The sequence below is a fragment of the Lycium barbarum genome, chromosome 1 (genome assembly GCF_019175385.1).
Source record: "Lycium barbarum isolate Lr01 chromosome 1, ASM1917538v2, whole genome shotgun sequence".
Lineage (NCBI taxonomy): Eukaryota > Viridiplantae > Streptophyta > Magnoliopsida > Solanales > Solanaceae > Lycium > Lycium barbarum.
Window position 1 is genome coordinate 153,630,424 of NC_083337.1, and position 25,674 is coordinate 153,656,097.

Consider the following 25,674-nt stretch of genomic DNA (forward strand, 5'->3'; position numbering starts at 1 on the left):
TTACAAGAGATGGAGTAATTTTCATAAAAAATATTACTCATACACCAGTACAAGCTCTTAAGACTGAAACTAGAATCCGTCATAAGAAGATCCCTACCACAGACCAAATAAACCTGCACAAGAAGGAAGATAGTTGTTGTAAAGACTGTCAAGAGAATAATACATGTTGCAAAAGTAAGACAGAGACAAAGAATTTAATTCTAGAAGAGGAGAAAATACTAGAAAATGAAAATATATTAGAAAAGATTATACTCTAATAGATATAGAAACAGAGTTATATAATTTTAAAACAGGAATAGAAAGAATAGGAGAAATAAAAAATCAAAAAGACCTAGATAATATAATAAAAATACTAGATGAAATAGAAATTATAGGGGAAAAACCGTTAAAACATTGGAAAAATAATAGGATTGTATGTAAATTAGATATAATAAACCCAGACTATGTAATTAAGACAGCTTCTATTGAAGCAACAAATCAAGATATAGAAGATTTCAAAATACAAATAAAAGAACTATGAGATTTAGGAGTAATACGGAGATCTACTTCTAAACATAGATCTGCAGCATTTATGGTAAGAAACCATAGTGAAATAGTGAGAGGAAAAGCAAGAATGGTAATAAATTATAAAAGACTTAATGATAATAATAGGACAGATGGATATAAGCTACCAGATAAGACATAATTAATAAATAGAATACAAGGAAAGAAACTATTTAGTAAATTTGATTGTAAATCAGGATATTGCCAGGTACGAATGCATGAAGAAAGTATAGAATGGACGGCATTTACCTGTCCTGAAGGACATTTCGAATGGTTAGTAATGTCATTTGGATTAAAGACAGCTCCGCCAATTTTTCAAAGAAAATGGATAGTATATTTGGAGAATACAAAAGGTTTGTATTAGTGTATGTAGATGATATACTAGTGTTTAGCAGAGATATTAAAGAACACTTAGGACACCTACAAACGGTATTTAGACTATTTGTAGAAAATGGAATAATAATTAGTAATAAAAAGATAGAATTATGTAAAAATTATATAAACTTTTTAGAAGTAGTACTAGGAGAACGTAAAATAAAGTTACAACCTCATATAGCCAAGAAAGCTTTGGAAATGCCAGATAAGTTAGACAATGTTAAAGAATTACAAATTTTTTTAGAAATAGTCAATTATGCTAGAAATTTTATAAAAGATTAAGGAAAAATAGTAGGACCATTGTATTTCAAGACTGGATCTAATGGTCAAAATACTTTAATACTAAAGACATTAAATTAGTACAAAAAATCAAAGAAAAAATAAAAATTATTCCCAATTTAAATATGCCACTAGAAACAGATTATTTAATTGTAGAAACAGATGGTAGTTTTGAAAGATGGGGAGCAGTACTAAAAGCAAAACCAAATAAATATAGCAATAAAAGTGAAGAAAAGATATGTGCTTATCAAAGTGGTAAGTATAAAGAAAAAGGAAATATGGGTAGTATAGATGCAGAGATTTTAGCTGTAATATACGGATTAAATAGCTTTAGACTATATATCTTAAATAAACCAGAAATACTAGTTAGAACAGACTGCGAAGCTATAGTTAAATTCTATAAAAAAAAATGATAAAAATAGTAGTAGACGAAGATGGCTAAATTTTCTAGATACCATTTCAATTTATAATTTAAAATTTGAACATATAAAAGGGAAAGATAATAATTTAGCAGACCAATTAAGTAGACTAAAGATTACTGCTAACTGATTTTCTATTTGAACAGCATGAGACCTTCCAGTTCTCAGACAACAGACAAGGGGAAAGGCATAGCCTCAACCGATGACACTTACAAACAGACCGTATTAGGTAATCTTCATTTTAGACCTACATCTTCATTAGAAAGGAATACTATGGAAAGAATACAATTCGGAGTTAATAGCTTAGTAGCCTTCCAGCCATCAAATTGGACTTTTAAAGTATTACCAGAATATGTAATAGACAAACAACAGAGATGTTTGGTAGACAATCTATGGATTTCGCATAATAGAAAAGACGCCAAACATTTTGTAGCTACTATAAATTCTCTTTATCAGTATTTCACAGACAGAAATTTAGACAAAAAATTTAAATTTTATATTGTAATTCATGGTAAAACTAATGGTATTTTTCAAACATGGATAGAAGTTTTAAACTCTATTAAAGACATAAGAAAACCACTTTTTAAAGGATTTAATTATTTTACTGAGGCATTAGACTATGCTAGAGGAATGTTGGGTCCAAATTATTATATTTCTCCAGCTCTTAGACAAAATCCAGAAAAATTCCCTCAGTACAACATACAAAAAGACACAGACAAGGTGATTTTTTGTGATCACTGTTCTACTATGACTGAAGTGGTCAAGAGACTAAATCAGCAGAAAGAGACATTGGTTCAAGAAAAAATGAAACTCTTAGATCAAGTAAAAATATTGGAACAAAGACTACAAGCGGTTGCAATCATAGAGTTCTCCATCTCAGACAAAAATGGATGAGACGGGTGTGCATTCCCCAATAAATGCAGTTAGACCCACTGTATCGGGTAAAGATACAGCTAGTCCGGTTCAAACGGTAGCCGGTAAAGACTCATCAAATCCGTTGATGGCTGTCACTTTGTCAAAAAGTAAAGATGAGGGATGTTCATCTCTCCAGACAAGACGGAGACTACCAAAGACACTTACGAAAGGAGCAATTTCTACAAAGAAAGGCCTACTTGCAAAAAAGAAAAAGAACGAAAAAATAGAAAATATAGTAAAAGAGACACTAGCAAAAAAAATTCAGACAAAAGAACAAGATAAACATATAGTTAAAAATCCTAGTCCAGAATTATCTCCAAGTCAAGGGATGTCACCAATCCATAGTTCAGATTTTGAAGGAGATGATATTAATTTTCAGGACAGTGCATTTCAAGACTCTCAAGATCCGAATGATGTAGATTCAGGCATGAGTTTTGATTCGATTTCTCTACACAATTTGGATACATAGACAAGAATTAATGGAGACAATAATGATATCACAAGAAGACAAAATAAAAAAAAAGATATTGCAAAAAAAAGAAGACTTTAGTGGAAGTACAAGACAAAGACATTTCAGAAAAAGAAAAAGAAGACTTTTAGTGGAGGCAATAATGATAACACACGACAAAGACATCTCAGAAAAAGAAGACTTTATTAAAGTAGCTCTAATAAAGTAGTAGCTTTAATAAAGTAACGGGACAACTCAGCAAACGGACAAAAAAATAAAGTATTTTTTGAAAAATTTCACGTGACGATGGGGCCCCAAGAGCACCCAGCTGAACTCAAAAGATTCTTCACAAATTTGAAATCCGGAGTTGAAGTCCGCCAGGCACCTATAAATAGCAGCATTTGTGGAGAAGCAAGATCATCGAGAAAGAAGCATCTAACACTTCTCTCAAGAAAAGCTCCATATTCCCCTTCTCTTTCAAAATGCCCCAACCCCTTTTTCAGTCAAAACCTTTTGTAATATAAAATTCCTTGTAAAATAGTATTAAGCCTTGAGGTTATTTTCTATTAGTGTGAAGTAGTTTTCGGGTTCCCCGAAAGGGAAACCTCTCTCCATCTTCAAATCATGTAAGTTTTTAACTATGTTTTCTGTACTTATCTCCCTACTATGTAAATTATTCCATGTTTAATTAATATACTATGTTTGAGTAATTACTTACTTGTTATTATGAATCTATTACTCTTGGTTTATGGTTATTCTCTTAATTTCTTAATATACTCAATGGATTAACCTGTAAAGGACGATGTTGGTCATGGTAATTGGGTGTGGTTAAGAACTAAGATTAAGAGAAAGAGATGAACAGTGTCATAAGATTCATAACTGGACAGCGTCCAGATTATTAAAAAAAAAATTGGGAGATAGATAGAAAATAATAAATATACCTACATGATAAGAGGAATGAAGGAGTGAGGGAGTACCGAGTAGGATTATTTAAAATATTTGCTAAAAATCACTCTATATTTCTATCTATATTTATATTGAAACAAAAAATATAACCCCCCCCCCCCCCTATCACTTTGGTATCAGAGCAAGAAGATTTTCGGGCCTAAACCTATATTCTAAACTATATTTTAGACTATATTTTATGAGAAAACCATTCTCTGCACGACAAAGAAGACAAACCCCTATACCTGTTTATAGACAATATTATATGAGGCAACATAGTTTTACTAAATATATAATTCATAATTATCGTATGATATATTTAACTCGAAAAAGACTTACAAATCTTAGAAAAACAAGGAAGTTTTTAACTGAATATTGTAGATATATAGATATAGTCCATCGCCAAGACTTGCATGATAATATATAACAATACTAAGTTTAAGAAATAACTTTAATTGGAAAATATATTTCACCAACGACGATAGTTAGAGCTGAAGATCGTATTAGACATCTAGAACAGAAAGTAAAATTTATCCCATTAGGGTAATGCAAGATAACTATTTAGAGGTAAAACAAGAGTTAGAAAGACTGTACCCAGAATATATCAGACTAAGTAGTACTAAAGAGAATCAGTTAAGATTACAAGAATTAATAGATATAATATCAGGATTAGAATATAAATTATTAGGACATATAGGATCTACGAAATACTCTCAAAAGCAGATCCAGAAGCGATTTAAGCCATACTAGTTACCTCTATAAGAAAACACAACCTTTTGAGTAATATTTTTTAAGAAAATTACTCCATCTCTTGTAATCATACAACTGTCATTATTATGTAACGTAAAGTCTAATCCTATGATAAAATCTACATTTATATTAAGGTCTTCTACCCATATCTTATCCATTTTATAGCTTGGTTTATAGAATTCTGAACATGTATTTATAAAACTAATGTATGCCTTATGAACATAATGTCTATATATGTAATGAGTCCCATCCATTTGCATGGCTGCAACTGATTTCTCTAGAATGTTTATTAAATTAGGTGAAACTATTCTTTTATTTATTATGCACTTTGTGCACCCTGAATCCACTAATGCTAATGTTTCTATCTCATAATCATCTATTTTAATTCTTGTAAGTATCTTTATTGTTCCTAATTTTTTAGGAACAGTGTAATAAAATTCGTAACTGAACAGAGTCCAGATTAAAAAGATACTTTATATTTTTGTCCGTTTGTTGAGCTGTCCAGTTACTTTATTAAAGCTACTACTTTATTAGAGCTACTTTAATAAAGTCTTCTTTTTCTGAGATGTCTTTGTCTTGTGCTATCATTATTGCCTCCACTAAAAGTCTTTTTTTTTTTTTTTCTGAAATGTCTTTGTCTTGTGCTTCCACTAAAGTCTTCTCTTTTTCTTTCCTGAAATGTCTTTGTCTTGTGCTTCCACTAAAGTTTTCTTTTTCTGCAATATCTTCTTTTTGATTTTGTCTTCTTGTGATATCATTATTGTCTCCATTAATGCTTGTCTATGTATCCAAATTGTGTAGAGCAACCGATTCAGTTAGTCATGCCTGAGTCTACATCATTCGGATCTTGAGAGTCTTGAAATGCACTGTCCTAGAAATTAATATCATCTCCTTCGAAATCTGAACTATGGATTGGTGACATCCCTTGACTTGGAGATAATTCTGGACTAGGATTTTTATCTATATGTTTATCTTATTAATGAAATAGGATTAGAAAATCTAGACTTAGAAGCAATAGATAATTTAGAAAATATAGCGGGAGACTGTAACCATGAGTTCGAAAGAAATAAAGGATCAGATAGTAATACGTATTTCTTTTGTAAATGGTATCCTAGTAGAGACAAACGGGCTAAATGTAAAAATTGTTATATAGAAGGATGTACAATGTGTATAGAAAAAGAATTTAAAACAAAAATAAATAAAGAGGAAACGCATAAGAAAATTGAAGACCCTACTATTAATCTAAGAATGATAACATTAGAAACAAGAATAAATGAATCAGAAACTAGATTATGTAAACTAGAAAAAGGAAAACAAAAAGAAACAGATAGCGAAGATGAAGAAATAAGTTTATCAAATATACAACCAATATCCCTTGGTCTGTATTCCTATTTTTATGTGTTGGTCTGTATTCCTATATTTCTATATGTTAGCCTACTCTGATACCAATTTCGAAGGAGATGACATTAATTTCCAGGACAGTGCATTTTAAGACTCTCAAGATTCGAATGATGTAAACTCAGGCATGAGTTTTGATTCGGTTGCTCTACACAATTTGGATACATAGACAAGAATTAATGGAGACAATAATGATATCACAAGAATACAAAATCAAAAAGAAGATATTGCAGAAAAAAGAAGACTTTAGTGGAAGCACAAGGCAAAGACATTTCAGAAAAAGAAAAAGAAGACTTTTAGTGGAGGCAATAATGATAACACACGACAAAGACATCTCAGAAAAAGAAGACTTTATTAAAGTAGCTCTAATAAAGTAGTAACTTTAATAAAGTAACGAGACACCTCAGCAAACGGACAAAAAAACAAAGTATCTTTTGAAAAATTTCACGTGACGATGGGGCCCCAAGAGCACCCGCTGAACTCAAAAGATTTTTCACAAATTTGAAATCCGGAGTTGAAGTCCGCCAGACACCTATAAATAGTAGCATTTGTGGAGAAGCAAGATCATCGAGAAAGAAGCATCTGACACTTCTCTCAAGAAAAGCTCCATATTCCCCTTTTCTTTCAAAATGCCCCAACCCCTTTTTCTATCAAAACCTTTTGTAATATAAACTTCCTTGTAAAATAGTATTAAGCCTTGAGGTTATTTTCTATTAGTGTGAAATAGTTTTCAGGTTCCCCGAAAGGGAAACCTCTCTCCATCTTCAAATCATGTAAGTTTTTAATTATGTTTTCTATACTTATCTCTCTACTATGTAAATTATCCCATGTTTAATTAATATATTATGTTTGAGTAATTACTTACTTGTTATTATGAATCTATTACTCTTAGTATATGGTTATTCTCTTCATTTCTTAATATACTCAATGAATTAACCTGCAAAGTCCTAGGTGTTTGAAAGGGCGTTTTAATGTCCAAATGATAAAGGACGATGTTGGCCATGGTAACTGGAGTGTGGTTAAGAACTAAGATTAAGAGAAAAAGATGAACAGTGTAATAAGATTCATAACTCGACAGAGTCCAGATTATTAAAAAAAAAAAAATCTCAGCTAATTGAAGATTTTCAAGAAACATTAATAAATGTAGACGAATATATGTTAGATACAGAAAGCATATATTCTATAGTAAGTGTAGACACTGAAGAAAAAATCAAAACAGACTCATCAGACTCAGAAGCAGAAGAATTAATTAATGAAATAGGATTAGAAAATAAAAGTCCAATTTGATGGCTAGAAGGCTACTAAGCTATTAACTCTGAATTGTATTCTTTCCATAGTATTCCTTTCTAATGAAGATGTAGGTCTAAAATGAAGATTACCTAATACGGTCTGTTTGTAAGTGTCTTGGGTTGAGGCTATACCTTTGGAAATGCCTTAGTATACCTAAAATATACTAAGAATATACTTATAATACACATCTACTTAAATTAAAAACTAGAAAGTTATATACTTGAAAAATAACTAAAATATACTAAGAATATACTTATAATATAAATATACTTAATTTATAAAATAGGAATTTATAAACTTAGAAAAAACTTAAGTTATAAATAACTGAAGTTATAATACATATAACTTAAACATATATATATATATATAAAACTTAAACATATATATATAACTTATAACTATATATAGTATACATACAACTTAAACATATATATGTATATATAATATACATATAACTTAAACATATATATAAGTTATAAATATATATAGTATAGATATAACTTTTATATATATATATATATATATATATATATATATATATATATATATATATATATATAACTTATAACTATATATAGTATACATATAACTTAAACATATATATCTAACTTATAACTATATATAAGTTATGTTGCTTTAGAGATAGCAAACCGTGTGGAGGCATCAATTTATGTGTGGCGAAGAAGACATCATCCTAGACCTCCTAATCCAAATCGTTCTACAGCAAAATCATCTTGGGAGATGGTCAGGGATCTACCTAAGTATATTCTTAGTATATTTTAGGTATATGTAGTATAACTTAAGCTTATAACTTAATATATATATATATATATATATATATATATATATATATACGTATATGATGTTAGTCAGTAAATGTATAGTTTAGGTATATGTAGTATAACTTAATATATATATATACGTATATGTTGTTAGTCAGTAAATATATAAACTTATATAACATATGTAAATATACCTACAATATACTAATAAATACTATAAAAAAAAAGGTTTTCTAACGTTTCAAACCGGACCGGTCCGGTTTCCAGTTTGAAACCGGTGGCCGGTTTCGATTTTTAGACCAGAAACCGGCCGGTTTTATAACCGATTACCAGTCTGGTTCCGGTCAAACCGGTTGCCAGGCTTACTTAGTCATTTGCACACCCCTTAAGAAACTACTCACTCTAAGAAAATAATATGTAAATTGACTAAATTACCCCTAATTAAATAGACATTGAGATTTGATCACATAACACTTAATAGGGGTAAATTTGAAAAGATAAGACTAATTGTTTCTTCATTTAATAAGTGAACACTTTTTTTTTACCCAAGAAAAAAAGACTAAATGAACACTTTTTTTGATCCGGAGGGAGTACTAAGTTACTCTTTATCTATTACTCTCTTCGGATCAAAAAGAGTGTCCACTTAGACATTTGCACACCCCTTAAGAAAATACTACTCCCTCTGCTCATAATAAGTGTCACCTTAGCCAATTATTTTTATCCCATAAAGCAAAGGCCTCCAATGAATTCTTTGTCTTTGCTTCGCAGCCGAGATAATTTGACAAGACTCTCTTTACTCCGATGCCACGTCGAGCTAGTTTATTACTAGTATTTGCAGTGAGAAATGGAGTTCTCTCCCCCCTTGCAGGGCTTATCAGAGGCACAGGTGAAAAGTTTGGTGTTCTATATGGGGTGGCTGACACCTTTTTGTGGGCAATCGCTGACAGCTTATCAGACTGCCTAGTTAAGTCGTCCACGTATAGTAGATCATCAATTCGTGCCACAATATTGAATGCCAAACTCTCAAGGACTCTTGAGTAGCTCTCTAAGATGGACTTTCCTACATCCTGAAATGATACAGGAAAATCTTGTCACTGAATTGTATGAGAGAGAGCACCAGGAAGAAAGTAGTAGTAACAAACCTTGTTGTGCTGAATATTGCTGGCATCTAAAGTAGTTTGGGTTAGGCCAGGGAATCGTTGCTTGAGGCAAAGCATGAGGTTTTCAGTTCTCTCAGCAAGCGACTCCCTCTTGTCTCCCCCATCAACCACTAATAAGCGTCACCTTAGGAAACCAAGATATAAATTGACTAGTTTTTTTCAATTCTACCATTAGACAATAAAGTAACATCTAAATGATGATTGGAAAAAGCCACATAGTAACTTGGTATTGTTGGATTCCCAATGTCAAAAGGTTTACTTCTTATGCATGCTCTAATCAAAAGGTAAAAGTAATTTATTTTTATTATATAGGGGTAATTTGGCAAACTTCACATTGCATTATTGGTTTCTTAATATGCGTGTTTTTGACTAAGGTGATTTATTACGGGACGGAGGGAGTAACTCCTAGAAAAAATAGGTAATTTGACTAAACTGCCCCTTATTAAATGGGCATTGAGATTTGATCACATAATTAATATGGGCAAATATGAAAAGACAAGATTAATTCTTTATTGATTTGATAAGTGGACACTCTTTTGATCCAAAAAAAAGGTTAAGTGGACACTCTTTTTTATCCGGAGAGAGTATATGTTTTTTGAGAATTGATAACTATTAAAAAGAACTACTGTTGGGTGTGCGAACAAAGTACCACATTGATAGCTGAAAAGAAAAGGGAGCTATTTATAAGGAGTTTGATACTCTTAATGATGTGAGGCCTTTTGGGGAAAACCGTGTGGGCTTGGCCCAAAGCGGACAATATCACATCATGTTAAGAGTATTTTTGGACCGTTTAGCCCAACAACTGGTATCAGAGTCAATGGTTTGGCGGGACCAGTATAAAGATGGCAGAGTGTGGCGTGGAGCTCGGCTTAGTGCCTTTGCCCGTCTATGGGCTGGTTTACGAAATTTACCCATAGCTTTGAAGACGCATACACAGCCTTTAGGCTTCGGTGACCGTAAATACTTTAACGATGTGGGTGGCACACAGACATGTTGAATCTCTGACCCGTAAGTTATGGTAATGAGTCATGTGAAACTTAGTTCGAGGGGGAGATTGTTGGGTGTGTGAACAAAGTACCACATCGGTAGCTGGAAAGAAAAAGGAGCTACTTATAAAGAGTTGGATACTCTTAATGATGTGAGGCCTTTTGGGGAAAACCGTGCGGGCTTGGCCCAAAGCGGACAATATCACATCATGTTAAGAGCATCTTTGGGCCGTTTTAGCCCAACAACAACTGGTATCAGAGCCAATGGTTTGGCAGGATGAGTATGAAGATGGCGAAGTGTGGCGTGGGGCCCGGCTTAGTGCCTTTGCCCGACTATGGGTCGGTTTACAACCTTTACCCGTAGCTTTGAAGACGCATTTACAGCCTTTGTGCTTCGGTGACCGTAAATACTCTGACAGTGTGGGTGGCACACAGACATGTTGAATCTCTGACCCGCGGTATGATAATGAGTCACGTGGAACTTAGTTCGAGGGGGAGATTGTTGGGTGTGCGAACAAAGTACCACATTGATAGCTGAAAAGAAAAGGGAGCTATTTATAATGAATTGAATACTCTTAATGATGTGAGGCCTTTTGGGGAAATCGAGCGGGCTTGGCCCAAAGCGGACAATATCACATCATGTTAAAAGTATCTTTTGACCATTTAGCCCAACAACTACTTTCATTGACGTTAACGGTATAATTTGCCAACTTTAATCTGGAATTTTTAAAGTGGCAATTATTTTGAATAATTTCTTGAGCTAAAAACGACAGTTAAAATTGGCAGACAGTTAAAATGGGCGGAATGGAGTAAGTAGTACTCCCTCCATCCAAATTATCAATCACTTTAGATCAAAAAATTAATAATTATTGTATTATTTAAGAATTTAACACTAATTCCTTGATATTTGTGCTGGGCAGGTGAGAAATGGCTGATACTTCCTGAAACTAGTTTGAGTATAAAAAAATAGAAATGTCATGCAGAAAAATCAGTAGAAGCAGACTGCTATAACATAACAGAGAGTAAGTAATTTGGGCTCGTCTTAGCAAAAAGAAAGTGAAAACACAGAATGAGCATAAATATCTATAGAACATTGAGTAGCTTCTGGAAACATTGACGTGTTAATTTTTAAGAGAGAAGGGAGACCAAATTACTAATTTGCCCTCAATAGGGACAACTTTAAGTTAAAGTTCAGAGGGATAAAATAGACAATGCAGTGGGTAAGAAGTGCGTAATCTCCATAATACCCCTATGTTCGTCCATCCAACTCCCATTTCTCTAATATAGTAGATAGTAGAATACGTTTGTGTTTGTTTACGTCAAAGAGATATTTTGAAAAGCGTGGCCATCTAAAAACAATCAGAGAGATTTAACTTTTATTTATTTTATAAGTTATGTCTTCGATGAGAGAGAGCATCAAAACTATTACAAACCTAACAAGTAGTAATGCTTATGAAGTGATCAATCGCTTATATCGGTGATCTTCAAGAAAATAAAAGATTCTGTAAGTTGTTAGGATATGTTCTTTAATTCTTTGAATGACTATTCCAAGAATAATAGGGTTTATAAGATTTGTGATTTCGACTTTGGATTATACTTCAACCAAAATAGAACTCAAAGATTTGAAAGTGCTTTGCGGCTATACAGAATGCATAATTAATTATAGTTATGATTTCTTGTGATTAGAACATCTGAATGTGAAAAAAATGTTTTTTTCGTTGATTGGGCAACATGTGAAAGGGGTTGGTGAAAGGACAACGTCAAATCTGCAACTATGTATGTGGATGAAATGAGGAATATATTCATTCTACAAATGAACAACATCACAAAAGACATCGGCGAGAACGGGACTATCAGTGAGCATTTAATTGCTGATTAGGAGATTCTAATCCTGCTTGCCTTATCTTTATTATCAGCCTATTCAATGTATAAAATAATCATAATTTTTTTGGGCTATTGAATAGCTCCAAATCCACTAAAAGCCAATATATGAATGCTACGACTTCATATTGAAGTGACCAAATGTTATGATTTTAAACATACGAGTTTTAACTCTTCTATGTATAGTGATTATACTATCAATCAAAGTGTCCCTTGGAAGACATCCGAAAAAGATAAAACTGGGAAACTACAGAGAAGATTACTCTATCGAAGTCACAAAAAAAATACTACGATTTTCTGGTTTCGCCGAATATGGGGACATAAAAAAGAAAAAAAAAATCTAATAGCAATACATACCAGTACCACAATCATATTCTACTTATCAAAATCATATCACACTCAACACTCTGCATGGGCATGGACAAAATCATGGGTTGCGTGTATTATTTGTAGGAGAGAAGCAACTTGCAAGAAACAAATAAGAGCTATAGACAATAATGTTGTAGGTCTCAGTTTATTCCAATTAAACAATGAATTATCATCATTTATCCATTATAAAAATATCTGGCTGGATACCCAAAGTAATGGAAAGTGAATCAATCAGCATCTTCAACGTGGCCCAATAAGTCCCATTCAATTGGCTTCTTCTACTTTCCTACATATCTCATTCCGTCAACACTTCGCCGATCACTTTTTCCTCCTGTCTACAATGGGAGACATTTCCGTTCTTTCATTCCTTTTAATAATCTCTTTCTGCCTCACTCCGTTGACCCTCTCCATCCAATCCAACGATCACGAAACCTTCATAATCCACGTTTCCAAATCCGACAAACCCCATGTTTTCACCACCCACCACCATTGGTACTCCTCAATTATCCGATCCGTTTCTCCACTCTCTCAACACCCTTCTAATATCCTCTACACCTACAAACGCGCTGCGGTGGGCTTCTCCGCCCGCCTCAGCGCCGCGCAGGCTGATCAGCTCCGCCGTATTCCCGGCGTAATCTCTGTCCTTCCTGACCAAGTCAACCATCTCCACACCACACATACTCCTACCTTCTTGGGACTTGCTGATACCTTTGGCCTATGGCCCAACTCCGACTACGCTGACGACGTCATTGTTGGAGTTCTGGACACAGGTATTTTTAAAAATTGCTTTCAGTTATTGCAGTAACTTTTTTAGCATATTAAGTTTCTTAGTTTTAGGATGAACCTACTTTTTAAAACTTTGAATTTCTATGGGATAAATTAGTTTGTTGAGCTTCTTTTTCATCTTTCTTTGAGCTGACGGTCTATCGACAACAAACTCTTTACCTTCTTGCTAATAAACTCTCTATCTTCTCAAGATAAGGGTAAAGTTTGCGTACAGTCCTCCCCAAATTCACTTTGTGAGATTACATTGGGTTTGTTGATTTGTTTGTTGATATATTTTACTAAGTTGTTTTGAGTTTTAACCGGAGATAAGGGTAAAAAACACACCTCAAGTATATTTTTTTTTTTTTAATTTCCTACCTAAATTATGACCGACTAGTTAGCAAAACAACTCAACTATCAGTTGTTCACTTTTCCTGCTTGAACTATTACCGAGGTTGCAAAAGTTGCAAAACAATTAATAGTTGAGGTGTGTTCTTTTCCTACCTGAACTATCACCTACTATGTTGTAAAGGTTGCAAAACAACTAATAGTTGAGGTGTGTTCTGCAAATTAGCTGTTGGTGATAGTTTAGATAGGAAAAGTGAATAGCTGATAATTTAGGTGTGTTTTGTTAGTTTAGTTAGGAAACTCTCACACCTGATAGTTTAATTAGAAACTAAAAAAAAAAAAGTGATAATTGAGGTGTGTTTTTGACCCTTAACTCTTTTAACTATGCAAATTTTCTTTCTTCAAGTTGGCTATTTAAAGCCCCCAATGATTGCTAATTATTGAGAGACATTTTTAATTATTCTTTTAATCTTTTTGTTGCTCCATCTTTTGAAAAAACAACAGGAATCTGGCCGGAAAGACTGAGTTTTTCCGACGAGGATCTCTCTCCAGTTCCTCCAAGTTGGAAAGGGAAATGCGTGACTGGACCAGATTTTCCTGAAACTTCATGCAATCGGAAAATAATAGGTGCTCAAATGTTTTACAAAGGGTATGAAGCTAAACATGGCCCAATGAATGAAACAAAAGAATCGAAATCACCAAGAGATACTGAAGGACATGGAACACATACAGCATCCACTGCAGCTGGTTCATTAGTATCAAATGCTAGTTTTTACCAATATGCAAAAGGTGAAGCTAGAGGAATGGCTATAAAAGCAAGAATAGCTGTTTACAAGATTTGCTGGAAAAATGGCTGTTTTAATTCTGATATACTGGCTGCAATGGATCAAGCTGTTGATGATGGTGTGCATGTTATTTCACTTTCTGTCGGTGCTAACGGGTATGCTCCACATTACCTCTATGACTCCATTGCCATTGGAGCTTTTGGTGCAACCCAACATGGCGTCCTCGTCTCATGCTCAGCTGGAAATTCGGGTCCTGGTGCTTATACAGCAGTGAACATTGCCCCGTGGATACTCACTGTTGGTGCATCAACAATAGATAGAGAGTTTCCAGCAGATGTTATTCTAGGAGATAATAGAATATTTGGTGGCGTTTCCTTGTACTCTGGCGATCCCTTGAACGAAACCAAATTGCCAGTGGTTTATTCCGGGGAATGTGGTAGCAAATACTGTTATCCAGGAAAGTTGGACGCAAAAAAAGTCGCTGGCAAAATTGTTCTGTGTGACCGTGGAGGCAATGCTAGAGTCGAGAAAGGAAGTGCGGTGAAGCTGGCAGGCGGGGTCGGGATGATACTTGCTAATTTGGCTGATTCTGGTGAAGAACTTGTTGCAGATTCACATCTTCTCCCCGCGACGATGGTTGGTCAAAAAGCAGGAGATGCGATAAGAAAATATGTTAAGTCTGATCGATCACCAACGGCTACGATTGTGTTTAGAGGAACAGTGATTGGGACCTCTCCGGCAGCGCCACGTGTAGCCGCGTTCTCAAGCCGTGGACCAAATCATTTGACACCGGAGATTCTTAAACCCGATGTTATTGCACCGGGTGTCAACATTTTAGCGGGTTGGACAGGAGCTAATGGCCCAGCTGATTTGGACATTGACCTGAGAAGAGTGCAATTCAATATTATTTCTGGAACTTCCATGTCGTGTCCTCATGTTAGTGGATTAGCTGCTTTACTTAGAGGGGCCCACTCTAAGTGGACCCCAGCAGCTATAAAGTCAGCACTCATGACAACAGCTTACAAGTTGGACAACTCTGGTAAGGTATTTAGTGATCTTGCCACTGGAAAAGAATCTACTCCTTTCGTTCATGGATCCGGGCATGTCGACCCGAACCGAGCACTGGATCCGGGTTTGGTTTATGATATTGAGACCAGCGATTACGTGAATTTCCTATGCAGCATTGGCTATGATGGCGACGATGTTGCTGTGTTCGTGAGAGATTCTTCGAGGGTGAATTGCAGTCAACGGAGTTTGGATACTCCGGGAGACCTGAATTACCCGTCATTCTCCGTTGTTTTTAACGGTGAAAGTAATGCTGTGGTTAAATACAAGCGTGTGGTGAAAAATGTAGGGAAAAATGCAGATGCTGTGTATGAAGTGAAGGTGAACGCACCTCCATCTGTGGAGGTGAGCGTGTCACCATCGAAGCTTGTTTTCAGTGAGGAAAATAATAGTTTGTCGTATGAGATTAGCTTTAAGAGTAAGAGCAGTGGTGGACTGGAGATAGCGAAAGGGATTGGATCTGCATTTGGTTCGATTGAGTGGAGCGATGGGATTCACAGTGTGAGGAGCCCAATTGCGGTGCGCTGGCATCTTCACTCTGCTGCATCCATGTAAGTAATGGATGTTGTTGGATCACCATGACAATGTAGCTAAGAATTATGCTTTACTGAAGAACAATAAATTGAATGATGGCAAACTGGAAGAGGAAATACCATCTAAGGACCATTGAAGTTCCAGTTAATTTCACTTTCTTTCCCTTTTTTTTTTTCTTGTTTCGGATGTTTTTCAGATTGATGTACATATGAATGAAGATTGTTACACAGTAATTAACAAGCTTGGTGCTTGACTTCATGAAGTTAAATAAATAGATCAGCTATACGCGACTCTAATCTTCGACAAAATACTAGTAATTCTGTAGTCTTAACATCCAACACAGCCAAACGAACAGAGTTGAGCAATACAAAATCAAAGAGCAAGGAGTGCTGACTTGTATATAAAAGGACGAAGGAGAAGAAGAGACCCTCCCAAAACACAATCATGGCCGCCCAAAACCACCAGACAGACTATCAAAGCACCTCACAATCGGCTAAAGGAATCAAGATCAGCAAATCTAAGCAGCAAGCAAACAGTTTCTGTAAAGACTTGGCACCATAAAGAATGAGGGATGAGGGACAAATAAAGAAACATGTTAGCATCTAGTGAAAGTAAAATAACATGGCTGAAAGAGAGCATGTCAGCGGTTCTGTTTGACGGGGATGTCTGTCATTAGCCCTTTCTTTGCATGAAGGATATGAATGACATAATCAAATAGTCCTGATATCCAAGCATATTTGGTTAACACTGTGTGACTTCAACTTTTTCTCATCAGACCAGGATCAATAGCCGCAAGTTTTGGGCACTCATCCTTTGGCTGGAGGGGTTTGGGTCGGGTTTTTTGTTTGGGGGGGAGGGAGAGGGGGAGAAGGGAGATGCTTTTTCCCATTGAATTCAAATTTGATTAACAACAACAAATAAAACTTGGCACCAGCCACAAGGCTGACACAGTAGAACTTCAAATGAGGATAACTTTGTATTAGTATTAAGAATTTGCCATTGGTGTTTATTACCAACGATGATAGTCTTTCCAAACAACTAATCAACAAGAAGAAAGGTCTTAATGTTTGCAATAGAACATTAACAGAGAAGTTCAAAATCACATCATATGTGCAATATGAATACCAGATCTCTAATAAATCTCATCCCAATAGAAAGCAGTCTTAGATATGTAGCACCACACAAAAAAGCACTGAAAATAAGAGTTTTAAGGTTGCAGTACTTTGAGAGTCATGTAATATAGACGCAATAGCATGATCTTTCTCTGTTGCAATGTATTGAATCCTCTAGTGACCATACTTCTGAAACTCCCACTCACTGTTATCTGCAGAGCAACGAAGTAATTCCAAAATTACAAAAAGCTCATAACCCCGCGACAAAATGAAAAAAAAGTTGTTGAATTACCTAATGGGCACACTTGACGGGTTTTGAGCCATCGACTAATGCAGTGAAAGTGGAAGGCATGATTACATACACCTGAGGAAATCTCAATCAATATACTTCTGAAGCATAGCAATATAATTAAGAAAAAAATACTGACCAGTAAAAAGAACAGAAAGTAGTTAAGTAAATAAATCCAAAGACCCCCTCTACTCCCTCATTTAACATATCAGGAAGGTAAAAGGAAAAACAAACACCAAAATGCATACAGAACTGGAAAAACAAACACCAAAATGCATACAGAACTAACGACAGTAGATAAAAGAGAGAAGCAGATGAAAAAAAAAGAGCAGTAAACTAGATTTACATCTTACTTATACAGACAATATACGAGATTGACATGCTAGATTACTGCATAAGAGGACTCACATACCAAGCCATCCAGGGCAAAGTTTATCAAATCAATAAACATAGTTTGAGGAACAAAGTATAAACATGCAAGTGAAACCAAGAGGGCTTGTAGAACCAACAAACATGGTTTGAGGAGGCACATGTAATAATTAATATGAAAGTTAAACCAAGATGAACTTAACATACTTGATCCAAATGAACCAAGGGAGCTTATTTAACTTACTTATATCACACTATTGTATTTCGCAAAGAAGATTCGCATGATTCCAATGTTTTGTGATTTGCTTGAGGAAAAAATAAAAGATAAGGTAAATAATTTTATTGACAATTGGGGAAACTCAGTTTATGAGCCATATACCAAAAGAAGAGAACCTAAATCAAAGTATGGTTCTCAACAAAAGAGATCCAATCCTCTATACAAATAGGGACCTCATAAGTAAACCAAAAAGTAACTAGAGACAAAATACTCCTACACAATTTTGCAAAATCTTGTTCCACCCCATCAAATGCCCTCCGATTTCTGTCTTTCCAAATGACCCACATGATTGCTAAGGGGACAACACTCCATGCTCTTAGGCTTCTCTTTCCCTTCCTATGAGTCTTACTTTGCTTAAGAAATGCTCTACCATATGTCCTTTTATTTTAACAAGTAACAGGATAATATATAGCAATACAGATTTTTCTATTTAACAAAAGAAGATCCAAATGGTTTTATGTTGTGATTTTCTTGAAATATGCTCTACTATAAACATGGATTGTACTACCGAAAGCAAGACAATAAAAAAGACGAAGCACTTCAAGAAGAAATAGAACCAGGAGCTCCTTCAGTTTCAATAACTGACTCAACAATTTGTTGCATTCTTGCCTGAGGAGAACAAGAAGAAGAAGAAGAAGATACCCAGTGTATTCCCACAAGCGAGATCTGGGGAGGGTAGGATTTACGCAGACCTTACCCCTACCTTTGTGGGGTAGGGAGGCTATTTCCAATAGACCCTCGGCTCGAGAGAAGAAAGGATTTGAAGCATGATATCAAGAAAAGCATGACAACAAAGTAGCAGGATAAAAAGCAAAACAAGAAACAGTCCAAGTAGTAGTCATTCTTGCCTGAGGATCTCTCTCTAAATCGCATTCAACCCGACCCGTCAGCTCCCTACCTCACTGTCCTTGAAAGCAACAGTCCAAGTAGTAGTCATCTAGTACAAAAATATTTATTTTCATGGAACAAAATCTCAAATTACTCTTGGATTTCAATTGCCTAAATGCTAAACCTCTATATACCTCTCCCTTGCTCCCTCACTCCTCTCTTAGTATGTGTGTAATGTTTTGCAAGGCCTGATATCAAATAGGCTGCAACCACTAGCAATTTTACCTCAAAGATCCACTTAAATCTAGACCACTTCATAGTTCTCAATGTGTCTCAAGCTGTTAGATGTTAATAAGAAGCAATGGTTTCGACGTCTAAAGCTTCTTATATATAATTAGTATTAAGTGACTACTAAATGATAGGAATATTGGATGTCCGTGCTTACCATTCTAATTTCTAAGTAAAAAAAGAATATCGGATAGTCCTACTGCAGTCCATGCAAACACATTTGAAGACACACTTAGAAGTAATGAAGCAATTTGTGAGAACAAGTTATAGATAATGCAGCTACATATAGAGCTGAACAGTCTCTCCAAACCCGAATATTGGATGTCCGTGCTTACCATTCTAATTTCTAAGTAAAAAAAGAATATCGGATAGTCCTACTGCAGTCCATGCAAACACATTTGAAGACACACTTAGAAGTAATGAAGCAATTTGTGAGAACAAGTTATAGATAATGCAGCTACATATACAGCTGAACAGTCTCTCCAACCCCCCCCCCCCCCCCCCCCCAAAAAAAAAAAGATTTATCCCCCACATAAGGAAGTTAGGATGTTCCACTGTTGGAAAGCGAACTAGCAAGAACTAATGACTTGTTCTTCTTTATATTTTTACGCGCATATTGGAGAAAAAATGTAAGTCTAGGAAAGCAAGTGCAAAAACCCAACTGTGCTTATTTCATCCCACATGACCCTCCATAGTGAGGTAAAATGTTATATGGGAACAAAGGTAACTAGCTTATAAACCCCAAGGAAAAATGTGGAAAAGAAAAAAAGAGATGCTGAAGGAAAAGATGCCTGGTACAAGCAAAAAACTAATTGTAACCCACCCGAAACTGGGACAAAAGCCAGCCTCAATTCTCGGCGTAGTCCACCCAGCCTCCAATATACAGTTTTGGTTCTCCACTGTCTTCCGGAAAGCAACTCCACACCAACATAAACCTCTCAAAGGAAAAAAAAGCTTTCCACTTCTCTAGATAATTTTATTGATTTTAGGGTTATAGGTTTGATTTAGTGCATTGGTGCTTTCATTCAAGCTATAAATCAAGGAAGAAAATTCAGTGTCTGGTCCAGCAGCAAAAGAAGGTGACGAGGTGCAAAATTGTCATTGAATGAAAGCAAAGGAGGGAGAGAAAGAGGTGCAGTCCTTTAGGGGAAAGGAGGGAGAAGCCAAATGCGTCAAGAGAAGGAAAATATAGAGGTATGCACAGACCTTTCCTCGTTGGCTTTTTTAAACTCTTATAAGGGTCTCATTTGTATGACATATGGAATTCTACCCAGTGTAAATGCACACCACTTAGACAAATATGGTGTACTGTAGGACAAAAAATTACACTAAATGACTTTAGTCACAATTGAAAGACTTGGCCAAAGGCTTTAAGGACTATGGATGCATGACTCTATTATAATTACAAGTTATGGTTGAAGCAATATGCTTAATGCGATGACCAGCAAATTTTATTACATGCCATACAATATACTCATCCATTCATGTGTCTTGACACAGCACAAACCAGACATTAGGACAGAAATTCATAGAAGTCACCATGACATATGACCATCCCTTGCCAATGATTACCAATAGGAAATAAAAGTATATTGTTTTCAAGGCACAAGGTGACTTAATACATAAACCAGTATTTGGTATGTAATCAGAACATTAAAACCAGTAAATATAAACAACAATTAATGGTTTCAGTGAACCTGGAAACTTGCAAAAACTCAAAGTGGAAACAACATGTATTACCTACAAGAGATAGTTTATGCGAAAGAAACAAAAATAAGTGAATACATAAGTGAGAAACACCTAAGTCCATTAACAAGCAATCAACTATTTTAGCAGTTCCTATTTAGAAAAATCTTGAAGAATGGAAAAACAGCTTCTATGTGAGACGATTTCAGCTTGTAATCACAAAGTGACATATAAAAGCTTTTGAAATAACATACCCCAGGCAACAGTGCACTCCTCGCTAGTAGCACTAGCTTGATTAGCTTGACATTCAATGCCTGATAACAATTTTCACACAATTCACAATTAAATACAGGATTAAGTGTAGAACTTTCTTGCTTTTTTATTTAACCAAGAAGCTAAAACAAGATTTTCCAAAAAACAAAACTCACAGAGGTCCATGATGTGGTTCCTGCAAATAGCACAGTTGTCCACAACAATATCTGCAACAACAATTTCACAAATCACATCAGGTAAACACTAATACCACGTTTGGTAGCTGGTTAGGAGGTAAGTTATTCATATATAAAATTAATATGGTATTCGGTTTGCAATTTAGAAACCCACATAACTACCACTTGTATAAGTATGAGGAAATCTATATAGTATTATTTTATAAAACATAGAAGGTGGAATAACTGATATATAAATAACTTAAAAATTTGAAAACTATAGTACTATAAGTCATCATAATTAATAATTTAAAACACTTAAAAAGACATATGCAAAAATTATCGTCAAAGAACAACTCGTTTGACTCTCGAAAAGTGAAAAGTTTCAAATAAATTGGGACAGATGAAGTACATAAATTCCCTCATAACTAATCCATGTATTACTGCATAACTCTACCCAGCTACCAAAGGGCCCCTATTCAAAACAAAAGAAAGAAAGAGGGTATACGCACCCCAAGCCCATAAAGAGACAGCGTTCCACTTTTTGATCTCAAAACGCTTTGGTTTCTTCGTAGAAGAAGAAGAAGAAGCTGTTGAAGGTACGGCAACGGTGGATCCTTCACCAGCAGGAGCCATTTCTACGTCTGTATCCATTGATGAGAAATCAAATTCTAGGGTTATTTGATGGAACTGAAGAATAAGTAGTGTCAATGGATGGAGTTATAGTGTCAACATTGTGCGGGTAAATTCGCGTGTTAAAAACTTTGACGAAAAGGGCAAACTGATACTTTCGGAAATTACGTCGCAGTTTAATATTTTCTGATAATTCTAATTCTTCCCCACTTGTATGTTTTTTTTTTTTTTAAGAGAAAATGTCCAAATTTCTTCGACATTGGTTAATATCGTCCTCCATTAAATTTTTAATCCATTCACACCCTTACTATTAATAGATTGTTTTGTACTTTCTCCGTCTCAAATTATTTGCCGTGGTTAGTAAAAATAATTGTCTCAAATTATTTTTCATTTTAAAAGTTCAAGGCACCCATTAATTATTTTTTCACTATTTTACACTTAGTAAAATTTTGACATTAATGAAGATGACACATAGATAGAGTAAATTTTTATTGGAGAGAGATTATAACTAAAACATAAATAAAAATAAAATAGTTAAATATTTCTTAAGGGGTGTATCAAACAAAAAACGATAGATAGTTTGAGGGGGAGGAGTATTTATCATTTTTCATTAATAAAGCTTTAAATAAGTGGACATCACGCGTCCGAATTCCTCAACAAAAAAATGTTTAGATTTACCTTTCAGCTTTTGATTTTAATTTAAAATTACCCTCATATTAGAGTTTTGTTAAAGGTTAAGACTTAAGGGGCAATTCGCAGAAATGCCCTTATTTTGGGGTGGTCTTTAATATTTGTCCATTAAATTAATGGTCTTTAACTTTTGTCCTTCGTTAGAATTCTTTGATTTTGGATTCGAACTCCCGCTTAGTAAAAAATTAAAAAAAAAATCACAAGGCAGAGATTTGCCTGCAAAACTCTGCCTCAGGCAGAACTTTGCTACCTTCAGGCAGAGTTTGAGTCAAACTCTTACCTTTTTTGCCTTCAGGCATGCCAAAACTCTACCTTAAGGCATAGTTTTGCCTTATACCTGGATGCAAAACTCTACCTGCAGATAGAGTTTTGCATGTGAGGTAGAGTTTTGCATGCAAAATGCAGCCTGAGGTAGAGTTTTGCATGTTTTTTGAATCCAAACCTCTGCCTTGCGAAATTATTTTATTTTTTCACTGAGCTGAGATTCGAATCTCAAACCTTGGGGTATTAGGCGAAAGACAAAAATTAAAGACCACCAATTAGAAGAACAAAAATTAAAGACCAGTGCTTTTGAAGGGCAATCCGCACAAAAAAATGAGACGAGCATTTTACGAAGCTTTTTCCTAATGACAAAAGGTTAATATGAGACCAACAGTCTAACCAGAAAAAGAAAATTGCTAAATTTTGAATAATATAAGGGTAAATTTGACCCTTTACTTTTTAGAGTAAAATACATTAAACACCCCAATAAATCATAGATTTTACTCTTATATATATTTTAGAATAAAACTTTTATACCCCGAAGTATGAAAATCCTATAATTTGTACAACTAATCTGCTATTTATGCCTAGTTATAAACATATTTCGCGTCTTTCAAAAACAAAACATCTTTTTTTGTCTAAAAAAAAACTAAACATTTAATACTTAAGAGTAAAAATTGTGGATGATTTTTATGGTATAAGGGGGTACAAGAATTTGATTTTTTAAAATACACTAGTTATGTGAGGCCCGTGCTAAGTCCGGACCCAAACTCAAGATATAAAAGTAGATATTTTAACTAAAGAAATATAATTTGTGTTAGTACATGTGTACAACAACAACCATATACCCATTGTAGTCCCACAAGTGGGTAGTTATATGAAAGCAAAATTTTCATTCCACTCCTTTAATATTTTAACTTCCATTTGGATGAAATTATTTACTTCAAATCAAATGTGGAGCCAGAATTTGACATTTATAACTTATGTATCCTAATTTTATGAAGTTATTTAGTTCTAAATAAATAATCTATACATAGTTAATGAACTTTTAAGACAAATACATAATTTAACTTGTGCAGCGGATGGAGCTGCTCCTCTCTTAATTAGGGATGGAAAAAATCTTTGGAGGAAGCGCTCCCCCCGAATAGGCGCGATACAGTGCGAATTATCTGGATTAATTTGGCTCAAATGCGAATATCGAGTACCAACCAGAAAACCAAAGAACATGAAAAATGAGGTAGGAGATTCGATAGTTTTTCAAAAGTAGAGCTTAAAAACAAAAAACAAAAAAATTGACTTAAATAAATAAGATTAGGACCTAAAAGTAATTAATTAAAAAGTTTTAAAAAAAATTGGAAATTATTGTGAGGACTACAAAAGTCCCCAGGTTCGATAGCTTTTGAAAAGTAACCCTTAAAAACAAAAAATAAAAAAATTAACTTAAATAAATAAGATTAGGACCTAAAAGTAATTAATTAAAAAATTTTAAAAAAATTGGGAAATTATTGTGAGGACTACAAAAGTCCCCACAATTTCTCTTATATATAATAGTAATATGATGTTTATGCAAATTAAATGATATTACAAGTGTTGCACCCCATTTTAACCGGAGGCTAAACAAAGCACAACTTATGGAGATCTGAAATAATTAATTATGTACAGAGTCGCCACCTAGCATTTAAGGTATACTAGGGTACCTATAAATTATTAATATATGCAGCTTAACATGGTCTACGAAAATAAGTGAGATTCTAGGTAAGGGTTCAAATTATTCCGAAGGGAAGGTGTTAGGCATCCTTCAGAATCCACAAATGTGGTTCCCGGCTGGACCAATTTAACTATTCGAGGGATGTGTAAAAAGGCTTGATTATTACTTACAAAAATTAGTAGAATTTAGACTAAAGAATAACTAATATGACTATTCACATAAATAATCGTGCAATATGTATTTTTTACATATGTGATATAATAATTACTTTTTTTAAAAAAGGTTATGTGCAACTTAGAAACTTGGGTATGTGACAAAGGTATAAAAAGAAAATGGACATGAAATTATTTTGCACTCGAAGTGAGTTAACTAATTTAACTAGTTAAGTATGTACGCCTAATCAATTAATTATGAGAGTACATTCTAAAGCCTAAATATTGAGGCAAATCACCCTATTTATTCACTTAAGTGTGCTAAGCTATTGAATTAAAACTCTAGCGAAACATGATAACTATCAGAATATTGTCTACAAAAATAATAACTGTCTAATATTAATTTATCTAAAACACATAAAATTTAAATCACCTAAGCAGATCATAAATAAATACAACCAACCTACACCCTAAAAAGTAAAGTTTCACTATATTTTATGCTTGCATAATTTAATAATGTAAAAGAAAATATAAACAAAGAATTTAAGAAGCTATTTGAACTTCTTTTGAGTGCCATCTTCAAAAAGTAACTCCGGACACCTGCGTGAGACTTAATAAAAATGTTAGTAAGAAAATAAATAACTATCAGATGAATTAAAAAAAATAATGAATAAACTTAAAATAAAAACCCGTCTTTGTACATGGAAGGCCTTGGAAATCGACGGAAATTTCTTCATCGGCCATTATGTAACACTTCCAATCTCCACAAGGGCATTGTTGTCTTTTAATCCAAATGTCATTCAATGGCTTTGCTGCCATTATCTCTATAACGATACACACAAACAAGCTTTCTAAACCCAATAAAAGTTCCTCAAAGCTGACTTTTTTATTCCCAAAACTTAAGCAACTCTTCAAG

The 25,674-nt window shown here is 34.3% G+C and overlaps 3 protein-coding genes across 3 annotated transcripts; 1 reads left to right on the plus strand and 2 right to left on the minus strand.

Annotated features, from left to right (window-relative positions):
- Positions 1-8,745: 8,745 nt before the first annotated feature.
- Positions 8,746-9,783, minus strand: LOC132618223 (rop guanine nucleotide exchange factor 5-like). Its single transcript, XM_060333319.1, has 2 exons — positions 9,287-9,783; positions 8,746-9,211 (listed from the first exon to the last, which is right to left on the minus strand). The coding sequence occupies exons 1-2, from the start codon at positions 9,359-9,361 to the stop codon at positions 8,843-8,845; spliced, it is 444 nt and encodes a 147-aa protein (XP_060189302.1). The 5' UTR covers positions 9,362-9,783; the 3' UTR covers positions 8,746-8,842.
- Positions 9,784-12,627: 2,844 nt separating this feature from the next.
- Positions 12,628-16,327, plus strand: LOC132645328 (subtilisin-like protease SBT1.4). Its single transcript, XM_060362260.1, has 2 exons — positions 12,628-13,310; positions 14,158-16,327. Exons 1-2 carry the CDS (start codon positions 12,881-12,883, stop codon positions 16,056-16,058), a joined length of 2,331 nt encoding a protein of 776 aa, XP_060218243.1. The 5' UTR covers positions 12,628-12,880; the 3' UTR covers positions 16,059-16,327.
- A 673-nt stretch (positions 16,328-17,000) lies between these two features.
- On the minus strand, positions 17,001-22,059 carry LOC132645335 (RING-box protein 1a). Its single transcript, XM_060362273.1, has 5 exons — positions 21,827-22,059; positions 21,315-21,365; positions 21,141-21,200; positions 17,442-17,513; positions 17,001-17,361 (listed from the first exon to the last, which is right to left on the minus strand). Exons 1-5 carry the CDS (start codon positions 21,966-21,968, stop codon positions 17,324-17,326), a joined length of 363 nt encoding a protein of 120 aa, XP_060218256.1. The 5' UTR covers positions 21,969-22,059; the 3' UTR covers positions 17,001-17,323.
- Positions 22,060-25,674: the final 3,615 nt, after the last annotated feature.